Source organism: Myxocyprinus asiaticus, chromosome 44 (assembly GCF_019703515.2).
Source record: "Myxocyprinus asiaticus isolate MX2 ecotype Aquarium Trade chromosome 44, UBuf_Myxa_2, whole genome shotgun sequence".
NCBI classification, from domain to species: Eukaryota; Metazoa; Chordata; class Actinopteri; order Cypriniformes; family Catostomidae; genus Myxocyprinus; species Myxocyprinus asiaticus.
Genome location: NC_059387.1, coordinates 26,022,444 through 26,036,071, shown reverse-complemented (window position 1 = coordinate 26,036,071; position 13,628 = coordinate 26,022,444). Strand labels below are relative to the sequence as shown.

The 13,628-nt window shown below is 36.3% G+C and overlaps 2 protein-coding genes across 3 annotated transcripts in view; one reads left to right on the top strand and one right to left on the bottom strand.

Moving 5' to 3' along the window:
• fndc3bb (fibronectin type III domain containing 3Bb) overlaps nucleotides 1-6,040 on the top strand; it is an 80,974-nt gene extending 74,934 nt beyond the window's left edge. For both annotated transcript variants that reach the window (XM_051687304.1, XM_051687303.1), the window contains exon 26: nucleotides 3,900-6,040. In XM_051687304.1, the coding sequence (XP_051543264.1) occupies nucleotides 3,900-4,199 (300 nt within the window). In that variant the 3' untranslated portion in view covers nucleotides 4,200-6,040. The remainder of the gene's footprint in view (nucleotides 1-3,899) is intronic.
• Nucleotides 6,041-7,372: 1,332 nt separating this feature from the next.
• LOC127434499 (growth hormone secretagogue receptor type 1-like) lies at nucleotides 7,373-9,652 on the bottom strand. The gene is made up of 2 exons (XM_051687327.1): nucleotides 8,869-9,652; nucleotides 7,373-7,680 (listed from the first exon to the last, which is right to left on the bottom strand). Exons 1-2 carry the CDS (start codon nucleotides 9,650-9,652, stop codon nucleotides 7,373-7,375), a joined length of 1,092 nt encoding a protein of 363 aa, XP_051543287.1.
• Nucleotides 9,653-13,628: the final 3,976 nt, after the last annotated feature.

Sequence of the window (13,628 nt, the reverse complement as noted above, 5' to 3'; positions counted from 1 at the left end):
TATTTTGCAAACTTTCAAAATCAAATCCTGTTCGGTGAAGTAAATGAAATATGAAATTGCAAGATAACGAACAGCAAGATAATGAACATCACTAAACAGATTATTCATAAAAACAGTTGTAAACAGTGAAGAAGAAGAAGAAGAAAGAAACTTGTTTATAATAAAGTCTTGAAAAATCACACAGATTCATAGAATCTAGTTTTTAGAATCTAGCATTTTATGTGTGTGTGTGTGTGTGTGTGTGTGTCTGTGTGTGCATGTGTGTGTAGATGGCAGGTGTAGAAAAAGTCAACAGCCTTGTACCATTTAGATGAAGGAAACCATTTTTATTACAAAAACAGATGTCAAATTGGTCAAAAATGACCAAACAGTAATGTAAGGAAAACTATTTTCATCATCTACATGAAAACTTTACATTAAATTTTGTTTTCATAATAGATGAAGTGTTTTGTCTGGATGGTGTGGCTCCCACACCTAAGTTCTATATATGTGTGTGTGTGTGTGTGTGTGTGTTTGTGTGTTAAGTATGTTAAAGTGTGTTAAAATCTAATTCTTTGTTTTTTCTTATGCTCAGTCAAATTTGACCGGGAGCACGAAAGGTGTAACACTGTTAGATAAAACCACCTAGATTCATAGAAAGAATTCAGAATTTTTTTGTGTGTGTTCAGATGGCAAATGGAGGAAAAGTCACCAAGCCTTGTGCCGCTCTGATAAAGGAAATCATTTTTATAAAATAAAATGTAAAAACTCAATCAAATTGGTCAAAAATGACAGAATCAGTAGAATGGTTAAAGGGATTGTTCACGCAAAAATGAAAATTCTCTCATTATTTACTCACCCTCATGATATCCCAGATGTGTATGACTTCCTTTCTTCTGCAGAACACATTTAAAGAAAAATAGAAAAATATCTTAGCTCAGTAGGCCTTTAAAATGCATGTGGATTTTCCGAAAAACTCTTTATTGTTTTAGCTGTGAAGTGACTTCTTTTCTTGGTGGATGAACTTCTGATTATATGTCATTAATGTAATTCCAGTGGTGGGCATTTGGTCTATTTAATAAGTGCTTAACAACAGTTATGGCATGTTCCTTTCTGATATACTTGTGTGGATATTGTGCAAAAGTTACTAGGTTTACATTGTGATGACATTGGAAGATTGAAATTTGAGTTGAAATTATTTTCTGTGACAATTGATATGATGTCACAGGTGAGTATTCCACCCAGAATATTCTACTTTGAAAATGCTTGAGACCTTGGTTTAGATTATGAAAAGAGGGAGAATGGTTGGTGAAAATGTCTTGAGCTATTTTAACTTACTTTTCCTATTTCAAGGAAGAAAATGTTTATTTTTCCACATCAAATTGACATGCGGTTGCAGTCACAGTAGAGTAGCTGCTGATGAATAGAATTCATTCTGAATAGGAAATGGAAAAAGGGTCAGACTATTTGCATCATTTGCTCTTCATTCCAATTTATCTGGCTGAACTTGGCACAATCACAATGTGAAAGAAATTGAGTGCTTTCTGGGCTAAAGGAGACCCACCGGATTCATTAAATTGTGCTTTCGGGTCAGGGACACATGTTATTTTCATGATTGGGGTCCATCCAAGTGTGCACTTCCTTATTGTTTTGAAATTGTTTCTAGTATGCCACTTTCATGGTTTGATAAACCAAATGGTAGTTCACAGGGTTTGAAATAATGATTGGATTTATTTATCAAAAAGAGGAAACATTCCCCTCCCTTCTCCCATCCTCTCAAACATGCCCTGGTCATATTTCACACCAATGTCATATGTCATGAAAGTAATGTAACTTTAAAATCTTGAAGGGATAGTTCACCCAAAAATGATGTTGTTCCAAAGCCTTATGAATTTCTTTTTCCGTGGAACACTGAAGGAGATGTTAGGCAGATGGACAGCCTCAGTCACCATTCACTGAGGCTAACGTTCTGCTTAACATCTTCTTGTATTCCATTATACTACCTTCTGGTGTTATTCATCAAAGATTATTATAAAGTAACTATTTATGAAGAAGTAGAGTTCCCAGGGCAGTAAGTTAGTTTTTCTAGCAAATCATAATTATCTGTTTATTAACCGTTAGCAAGTCTTAATCAACCGTTCACAAATGTCCATTGCTTTTTGTCATCTTAGGAGAGGAACCCATTGAAAATACTTTTAAACTTTTTTTTCCTTGTATAAATAAATAAACTCAAACTCACTGAGCAGCTGTTTCCCCCTGTGCTATATTAATTGATTGCTACTCGAGCAATACATAAAAAAGAAAGACTAAACAATCTTCAAGATCATCAATATTTCCCTTGCCTTTAATGAATTAGATACTTTCATTACAAATACCACACATTTTCCATTCATAATTGGTCTTTGTCATGGCAATAGTATGAAGACCCCATGTTGAGAGGCTTAAGACCTCCTTTGTTGCCATGGAGACATGTGGAATGACCACAAACTGTGGTCCTTCTGAGAGCTGCATGTGACAGGTGGAATGAAGTGAACAGTACACCGGTCCTCCTGAGTGTATCGCCTGAATGTGTTTGTCTTCTACAATATTTACTAGGTATAAAGGCCCATTTAAACCTTATTATTCCCTCTCTATTTGCTCCATTATGTTGTTTTCTGTGCATGTTCCAACCAAATGCTTCATGGTCAACATGCCCCATTGAGCGAGTTCCTTCTAAATATTGCCCTTTGTTTTATTTACTTATTTCTTTGGAAATATGAAGTAGAATAATTTGTTTATTTGGTTTTATTTGGTTTATAATTATAATGGCTTATTTCTGAACCAGTACTCATTGTGAACCACATTCATATTATGTTGTTACTGCTGCATTTCTCAGTACAATCAGTGCCTGTAGATTTCTGACTTTATACACCTTGTGTTCTGTGGAGTACTAGGAAGATCACTACATACAGACTAAGTCCATCATTGTGGTCATTTGTGTGAGAGCATACACAATATTTTCCTCCATTGTTCTTTTTTCTTTCTTTCTTTTGTCTTTTGTTTCGTTCATCTTGTCTTTCTTTTGTGTGTCTTTCTTTAGTGTCCTTTGTTTCTTTCCTTATTTTTGTGTGTTCTTTCTGTCTTTCTTTCATGTTTTTTTATTCTTCTTTTTTCCGTGCATACTTTCTTTTGTGCGTTCCTTTGTATGTTCTTTCTTTCTGTTGAGAGTTCTTTCTCGTGTCTTGTGTGCATTCTTTCTTTTGTGCTTTCCTTCTCTTGTGTTTTTTCAGTCTTTCATGAGTTTTTCTTTCTTTTGTGGATTCTTTCTGTCTGTCTTCTTTCGTGTGTTCTTTCGCTTGTGCGTTCTTTTATGTTTTTTATTTCATGCATTCTTTGGTGCACACTTTCTTTCTTTCATGCATTCTTTCTACTGTCTTTGGTGTGTTCTTTGTCTTTTTTTCGTGCATTCTTGCTTTCTGTCCTTTTATTGTTTTTTCTTTCGTGCATTTTCTTTCTTTCATGATTTTACTCTTGTGCGTTCTTTCTTTTTTTCTTTCTTTCTTTCCTTTTCTTTCTTTCTTTTTCATTCTTTCAGCTCCATGTTCAGTTTTCTCTTTTCTCTCATGAAACTGTCAGTTAATTTACCTTGTGATCAAACAAGAACACGAATTAGTACTTTTATCTGTCTGTCTATCTGTCAATCTATCTGTCTGTCTGTCTGTCTGTCTGTCTGTCTGTCTGTCTGTCTGTCTGTCTGTCTGTCTGTCTATCTGTCTGTCTGTCTAGTGTATTCAATTACATTGGTATTAATGTACATATCCAAATAAATCATGGTAAAATCATATGTTAGTGGCCATTTTTCTGAATGCACACGGGTACAATGACTGAAAAAAAAAAAAAAAAGACCTGATCTAACGTATTACTTACTTACTGTCCCTCAGGTGTATAAAGGAGAAGACACATCCTTCCAGCTCTTTGGCCTTCAGTGGAACACAGACTACCGGGTGCGAGTGTTTGCATGTAGGCGGTGTGCAGACACCCTCCAGGAGCTGTGCGGGTCCTTCAGCACCTCCGCACACTTCACCCCCCGCCGGTCTGACACCACACTGGCTGTGGAGCCAGAAATCACCAGGGTGCCCATGGGAAAAACCCTCTCAGATGAACAGTTTGCCAGCCTCATAGTTTTCGGGGTGGCCTCTCTCTCTGTCTTAATGGCCTTCCTGCTTCAGCTTCTCATTTAGAGGTCTGGAACGTCAATCCTTCAATTTGTTTTTTAAATTGCAGCTTGCAAATCTGTTAATGCAGTTTGTTTTACAGTGATTATTGGTCACTGGCCAAATTACACTTTTTACATCTGAATATTAAGAACAATCAACTGAACAGGTTTGACTTTTTTTTTTTAATGTTTTTTACTGTTTTTCTACAAGATGAGTTAGAGCTTTAACAAATCAGTAATGATAAAACAAACTGTTCGTGGTCTGTGTCCTTGTTTTTTTAATGTTTAAAAAGCTGTAGAATATTTTCATAGTATTATTAGTATCTATAGGAGATGTTTAACACTAAAATAATAAGTGGCCTTTCTGATCTCATATTATGCAATAATGGAATCTCAGATGGAAGTCTGAGGAGTTATGATGTTATGGTCAGTTTTGAAGTCCACTGTTTAGTTCTTTACACGATCAGGTGTCTATACAGCTGAACAGAATCAGTACTTTCCTTCTTTTTGTGCCCCTCAAAAAAAGTCCCTTCTTAAAAGCTAATGAAAAACTGTAGGAAAGTTGTTTCTTCTGTCTCCCTGCCATTTGTCTTTTGAATCTTAAAGAAAAAGTTTCCTTGGGCCTTTTGTACAAAAGAAAAATCAAAACAGACAAAAAACATCAGCAACTGTCAGTCCAAAGAGAGTCAAATGACAGTCTTTGCAATTATCAACGTACAATGTTGTGAAGTCTGGAATGTTTGTACCTCAGGGACTTGGGAGGCCCAGATTACTGTTAATGAGGTGATATGAACCTGTGCCTTGAAATCCACATTTCCAAACATTTGTGACAAATCATTTCAGATCTGCTGCTCACAGTGTTCCATTAACCCTTTCTCCTGATCACATTATCAAGTACATGATCATGTTTACTAGCTCAATCAGCCCTTAACCAAAGTTAGTGAGCAAATACGATATAACAGGTTTGTTAGATTTATTTATGCTATATTCTTGTACTTTTATAATGCAAATCACAGTGCAATCTTCATTTATTTATTACAAGAATCGAGAACTGTCATATTCAATATTTTTCTTCATGTAACATGTCTTTTTATGACAAATTTTTTATTATATTTTTCAAATATGAAACAGCATTTGTAACATCATTAACCTGTCATATTTCAGCTAGATTTTCATTTGTTTGTATTCTGATTGTAGTTGTTTTTTTCAATGGCATATTCAGACATTTTTTAAATATAATGTTCAACCTTGATATTTTCCACCTGCACAAAGAGCAAGTTTAAGCCTTTTTTTAATCTTTTATTTTTTATTTTTTATAAGAATTTGTCTTTTCTTTCAATCAAGATATTCAGCTAGTCCTTACCTAGTATGCATTGGTGGACTTATTAGACAAATATTCCATTGTATTTCTGATTGAAATAAGTTGAAATGACTTGACACTAGAAAACTTGAAGTGGAAACACTTGAAGAAGACTTTTTTTTACTCCTTAAGACTATTTAACCTAAACTCAAGTCCCAGAGTCTATGTGTTTTGTGAAAAGTGAAATGTTAAACTTTCAGAACTTTTTTTTCTTTTTTTCTTTGCTGTATCATAGTATTTCGGGTAATAAGTGGTCTAGTCATAATTTTCCATGCTTGCATATCGTCACACAAAAATCATTCCATATTACCATTTTATATTACTACAATATGTCACATTTATTGATGTAAATTATAATCGTAGACATTATATTTAAAAAAAAAAAAAAACTACCATATCATTTTAAATGTATAGATATTGAAAATACTACCCTTTGTATTTAAGATGATTATGTATCTGTAGCATATATGTAATATATTTATACACAATAAATTTTTTTAAATTTCTGAAGCAGTTTAGGTGTTTACATTTCATGACACTCCAACTCTTATAAGCTTACTTTGCATTTGTTCATTTTTACTTCATTTTAATACTTAATATTGACAAAACAAATATTTTTCAGTGTATCTTCATTGTTTCATTGTGTTGGGGATTCATAAAAGTCTTGAAATTATGGTTGTCTTTTTCTTGGAGTCTGTGGGTGTTCTTCCTAACGTAGAAGTAATGATGGATCCCTCACCTTGTAAGCTGTTCATATAACAAATTTAGGTTTTTTTCTGTCTCAAGGTTTTGATATTTAAGAAGAAAGGACAGGAGCAAGCAGTGTTTTTCTCAGTAGTATATACCACAAAAAATACACATATACACAAAATATGAATTATATTCTTTGATATTTTCATTAACAAAACATACAGTACATTCATTTATGTGAAGATCATTAAATGTCTCCAACCAAAGTTTATCAATTTTGCAATAAAACCATGAAAGCAAACAATACTTTTAGATTTTAATCAAAATATCATCAATATATGCTGAATTAAAACACAAGGTGCATTCAAACACAGCACTGTAGCAGCAGTTTTCACAATTCTGTAATAAGTGCACTTTTTCATAGCTGTTACATATTTATCGAACTTAATCTAAAAACACAAGCTTGGCAATGGCTTTTAATGGCATGGGATTTTTTTCATTCAGTAGCATTGTATTTTCTCCCACATAGGGTACAATATACAGTGCCTACATCTACAGTGCTCTGTCATCCAGTACTTCAGACAGTTTAAGGCATTTTGGGGTAGTGTGCATATGTACACATGAATAAGTGTAAAGGTAATCATAACACTGCTGGCTCTATTTGCTGATGACGGTTATAAATGTGCATAAATATTCATAGAAATAATGCTTGTATTTAGTTTATTTTAAACATAGGCTTGTCACTGTGTACTTATGTGCCACCTCAAGGTAAAAAAAATAAATTAATGTGAAAGATAAATTAATTCTTGATTGTAATACCAAAAAACCTCTCACAGTCATGCATTAGTTATGATTATTTTATATTATAATAATTATCAGTTATTAGGGCTCATGGTTGCCCTTTTTACTGCTATATACAGGCTGAGCTTGAAAAAAAAAATGTAATGGCTTTTATGATATCAGTATCAGATGACTCAACAAGTGAATAGTTGAAAGCAAGACGATGAATTTATATAGAGTTCATTTGTTCACATAACATTGACTGCAATGTGCCAGTCCTTCTGATTCCCATTAAGGTTTTTCAGTGTAAAGTAAGTGCAGAGGTTCCACAGATGTAAATGGCATGTTTGAAAGCTTGATTTCTCATGTCACGTGCTCCAGCTGTATTCATTCCACACTGAAAAACTCTCAGCGTTCATGATATTCTGCACTGGTCGTCCGGGAGCGCGCATCAGACCGAACAGTCTGCAAGCTGCGCTTCTGTACTTTTTGGACATGATGTTGTAAAGGATAGGGTTGATTGCAGCGCTGAGGTAAAAGAGCACGAATGAGACCAGGTTGCAATATTCGCTGATTTGAGAGATGAGAGGTGAATTGGCCTCGGATGACTTGGAGAAGAGATATCGACCCACGTGGAATGGCAGCCAGCAGAGAACAAACGCAAGAACCACTACAGCTGATAAAAGAGAAAGAGAGAAAGTTAATTAATGTCTTGAATGTTTACACTATTCAATCAAATCTATTCTATTCTATCCTATAATTAACAATAAAAAATATACTTGAATTTTATTATTCTTATTACCATTACCGGTAAAAATAATATTGCTTTGGCAATGTTGAGTTTAAAACAATAATGCTATTAAAGTACCTACCTTGCTGAATATCTTGCTGAATGTTCTACTATTCTATTGGATTCTATTCTATTATTTTCTATTCTATATTGTAAATTTTAACAATGCTATCATTATTATTATGGTTACACCTTTTTTAAGTGTTAATTTCACTGTGTATTTGCATTGGTAATTACTGAGTAATACTACTGAACTACATGTAATTACCATGTAATTACTTTGCAGATCTGCTTGTAATAACATTGTATTTACATTGTTATTGTTATTACTATAGTAATTATTAATAGTCACTGATGCTTTGGCAATATTGAGAGTAAAAACAATCATGCCAATGAAGTTCATTCTTGTTGAATGTTTGTTCTATTCTATACAATTCTATACTTCTATATTGCAAATTTTATTACAGTTTATTTATTACCATAACTGACACCTTTTAATTATTTGTATTGACGCTTATCTTTATAATTTTAAAGCATGGCTTTTTGCTTTATTTTGCAAGTGGGATTTGATTCACATGTCTTATTACTCAGAGACCCAAGAGACTGATGATGTATTTTCTTTTTTCCCTGAAGCCTCTGATTATTAAAATGTAGATTTTTAAGCATATTTTTTTTTCTGGGGGGAATTTAGTGTGACTTCAGGAAACAATAGTACTCTATGGAAAAATCTTGATTTTTAAACGAATTTTGCTTTGAGGTGGATATTGTGTGACTTTAGCAAGCTGTATCATTCAATAATATTATTATTATCATTTTTAATAAAAAAAATGCACATTGATTAATTGCTGTAAACAAACGTTGCAGTTCTGCTATGCTGGTTCTTTCGTGAATATTTTTATTTTGCAATATTTTTTTATATAGTAAACAAAAAACAATAAATCTTTAATAACCAAAAAAAATAAATAAATAAATAAAATAAAAATAAAAACAAATCTTTCCATGCAACCTGCACTAAAACTCTTCTATTATATGACAATGAAATCGGGAACATTTTCCGGCATTTATTGAGCTCACCCAGCATTTTGACAGTCTGCTTATTGTTCTTGTCCCGACTTGAAATGGGTCCAATAGGATTCTCCTTTCTTCTCCACAATCTTCTGCCTATGAGGCTGTATAACACAGTCAAACAGAGGACCGGGAGGAAGAAAAACACACTGGAGACCCAAACCATAATGGTCAAGAGTCCGGACCGGATGGCATATTCGGTCGCTTTACACTCGTTGGTCTCCCAAGCATTGGTGCCGTTCTCATGCTCGACCCCGACTAGAATGAATATGGGTCCAGCACTGCAGAGAGCCACAATCCAGAGGAGTAAAATCACCACCTTCACCCGACCCCGCGTGACGATGACTTTTGCCCTGAAGGGAAAACAAATGGCGAAGTATCTCTCCACGCTTAGGGCGGTGATGTTGAGGATGGTGGAGTACGTGCAGCTTTCACTCACAAACTGAAAGAGTTTGCACAGTTCATCGCTGAAGTTCCACGGTCGGTACCGCCAGACCCGGTACAGGTCAAGGGGCATGCACAGGAAAATGAGCAGGTCTGAAAGTGCCATGCTGCAGAGGTAAAGGTTGGTGGTGGTCCGCATGTCTTTGTATTTAGTGACCACCATGATGGTCAACAGGTTCCCAGTTATTCCAACGAGGAAAAGGAAAGAGCACGTCACTGTGATGCCAGTCAGTATAGGCACTGGGAACAGATTGACCGGGTAATCAAAGTCCATGCCATTTTCATTACTGTCCATACTGTCCTCATCGCATAAACTGATGCAGCTGGTCACGTTTGTCCAATTAGTCATTATGTAGATTTCAGCGCATTTGTATATGTTTTAGATGTGCCTCATGACTTCCATCCAGTTGGTTCATTCTATGCACATCTTCAAGTTAAATGCACAGTATGAGAAGTGCATGCGAGTAACCTGCCAAAGATGCGCTCTGAGCTGCGCGCGGGGGGTCGAGGGTACACAATCCACGCCACACATGCGCACAACATACCTTGACTAATTATTGTAATCTAACAAGCATGTTTTTGCAAACTCTCTGTCTCTTTGCAATGCATGTTGTACGCTTGAAATTTTATACCCAACGTATTCCAACACATAAGTGTTGGCCGATTAGTTTCATGCAGAGACTAAAGAAAAATATTTTAGGAGGCGCTGTCAAATATTTGCTCGTTTTATGCCACCTGGTGGTATGACTATGGAGATGGAATTGTTTCATAATAACATACAAATGGAAAGAGATTCACAATTAGAAAGTTGGTTCACAAATAAATTGAATGAGATCCACAAATAAATGTAAGGTGTTTCACAAAAACGAAATGAATTCACAAATAAATAAAATGAGATTTGCAAATAAAAACAATTATTTTCAAATATATATTTTTAACTCACAAACACAACTCTGTCCAGCATTCATTTGTGAACTGCGCGCATTTATTTGTGGACTGCTTCCTGTGCATTTGCAGATCGCTACATGCATTTGTCGATTTTGAAACAAATCTAGCGTCAAGATGTGCACACAAATCTACAAATAGGTGGACTCCACCCATCATCTACTCAAGCCAATCAGATAACGGCCACATTAATCGGACCAATCGTAGCATGTTCTATCTTCAACCAATCACGCTTCGTTTTACTATCAGGGTGGGACCAGAGTCACAGCGCTCTTATGAGCATGGAATCAAGCACATACAGATAAGCTCCAAGACCGCAAACTTTTAAAGGCCTGGGTAGCTCAGGGGTAAAATACGCTGGCTACCACCCCTGGAGTTCGCTAGTTCGAATCCCAGGGCATGCTGAGTGACTCCAGCCAGGTCTCCTAAGCAACCAAATTGGCCCGGTTGCTAGGGAGGGTAGAGTCACATGGGGTAACCTCCTCGTGGTTGCTATAATGTGGTTCGTTCTCGGTGGGGCGCATGGTGAGTTGAGCGTGGTTGCCACGGTGGATGGCGTGAAGCCTCCACACGCGCTATGTCTCTGTGGCAACGCGCTCAACAAGCCACGTGATAAGATGCGCGAGTTGACTGTCTCAGACATGGAGGCAACTGGGATTCGTCCTCCACCACCCGGACTGAGGCGAATCACTATGCGACCACGAGGACTTAGAGCGCATTGGGAATTGGGCATTCCAAATTGGGAGAAAAAGGGGAAAAATCCAAAAAAAAAAAAAAAAAAAGAAACGGACATCATCAGAGGAATACTGTGACTTAAGGTTTGTATAATTTTCTCTCGGTTTTAAACATGTGTAGTGTCTTGTTAAATGTCAACAGCTGAAAATTGCCTTTGTAGAGTGTCCTGATCATTAGCTTTATAGCTAACCTGGGGTTCGTTTCCCGTACAACGACATAACTCATTGCTGAACCACCATAGTACGATGCATTGTTAGAGAAACTAACTAGCTAGTCACGACTGTTTCCCGGAACTCAAGTAACTATGTTGCATATCCATCGTTCGAACCACGTTGTTTCAACAATGTGGAGGTGTTGTTAATGACGTTACTCAGGGGGTGGAGTAATAACTTCTGCAGAGATCGAATGCATATCAAATTATAACAGCTCATTTACATGGTCAGAAAGCCGTTTATCGTGAGACCGCTGTTTAAGACACGAAATAGACGTTTATGTTTATTTGCACTTTGTAAGTGCCATAATCTTTATTACAGTATACAAGCGGTTCAGTCAGTAAGCAGCTCCATAGCAACGCTATTTCCCCACGACACTGCTGTTAATAACGAACATGGCATATGAGGACTACTTTGCTATTTTCTGTTCTCTGTGGTTTTGCTTTATTTTCACATTTCCTCTGTTGCTCGTGTGTTTGTTTTCATCGCGACCTCTCGCAGCATTGAGCTACAATAGTAGGGTTTCCCTCTTACCTCACTTTACCACACTTGAACACATACATATGCGCACTCTTCAAAAACCAATAAAAACACCACTTTTATTCTTGACACAATGAGAGATATAGAATTAAATATATATGGAGTGAAAGATACAGATTGAGTCTGGGAAATAGGGCTCTGGTGAAGCTGTGTTGTGTTGCATGTCAACAAATATATGATTTTCAACTTGTTTTTCAGAGAAGTTAAAACCCTTCATCATCTGAATTCAAATTCAATATATAATATCCCATTTAATAACCAAAAATACTTTGTCATTTTGTTACATGTTTTGTGTTAGTGCTTTTATAATACACATGGCATTCATCCAGTAGTTTAAGATGTGGAAATACTTGTGACATAATGCATCACAGTAGCATGTCAGATCAAAATGTAAGCAATCATTGTGTGAATCATGTCTACCATGAATCCCTGTCATCCCTTCAATATCAACTACCAGAATAATGTCATTAATTAAAAATTAAATAAGTATGAATCATATGGAATGAAATACAAACCTTTATTGTTTTGCAGTGGTGACCCACCATCACATACACTACAACAGTCAAGTATTTAAAGTTTACTATGTAAAGATTTTCTCAATACACAATATAATGATAATATATATATCCTTTATTTAAATCCTCAGACAATTCTCAAGAGAGGCTTACTTCTCATTTCTCCCAAGCCACAGCATGAAAACTATGAAAAAACTGCATGAAAACAGCCTATTTTAAAACCAAAAACCAATTAACAGATGAATAGAATTACAATATGAGAAACATGGTAATCAAATTAAATTGTGCCCTATTACTGTCACAAATCATTGATGAATCACTCATGTTTAGCTAGTTAATTCAGAATGATTATTAGCCACCAAGGTGTTTCTATCCATCCCTCAGGTACATCATTAGCAGGTGTACTAATGACTCTACTGATAAAAACAGTATTTATGCGTGTTTCAAATGCTCAACCATGGCGGCTTTACAAAGTATTCTACAGCTTGAGCACAGAAGGTGAGGCAGAAATCAGGCAGTGTTAATAAATGCCTACAAAAGGACAATGTTCACCCTGCTTGACTCTCTATCTGATGATGACATAATAAAAATATTCCGGCTTTCAAGGACCAAGATCCTTGAGAGAGCCACAAGAAGAAACTATGAAGCAATGCAGTTCTTAGATGCACTGTGTAATTATGCTGTGGGAATTATTTATGGAAGCAAGTCTTTGGTCAGCAAGGCTGTGACAGCAATAACACCTTTGCTGTTACAGCTTATGAACACCATGCTGACTTCCTCCTCAAGAAATTCAGCTGGCTAATCAACAGTTCCATAATATTGCCAACATCCCCAGAGTGATTGGCATCATCGATGGCACCCTTATCCCAATGGCAAGTCCTGTAGTGAATGAGCCCTTGTACATTTGCAGGAAGGGCTATCCAGCCATTAATGTTCATGTAGTGTGCGATCACCTGGGGGTCTTCACTGACATTGTGGCAAAATGGCCTGGAAGCACACATGACACTTTTAAGTGGGCCAGTTCAGCAATTTGGTGACAGCTGGCTGCTGGGAGACAGTGAATGTCCTCTTCACCCATACCTCTTGACACCTGTGCAGCATCCAGCCACCACTGCAGGAAAGATTCAATCAGGAGCATGGAAGGACATACTCTATAGTGGAGAGGGCTATAGGAGTGTGGAAACAATGTTTTCGCTGCATCAGTAAGTCCAGTGGCGGCCTGAAGCTGAACTGCTCCAAAACCTGTGCTGTTGTAGTTGTTACTGCAATTCTCATCAACATCGCAGTCAGGGAAAATTTTCAACTTCCTGAGGAGGAAGAGGGGGTTCGTGCTGGTGCTGATGATGATGAAGATGATGCTGCCGATGATGATGATCCT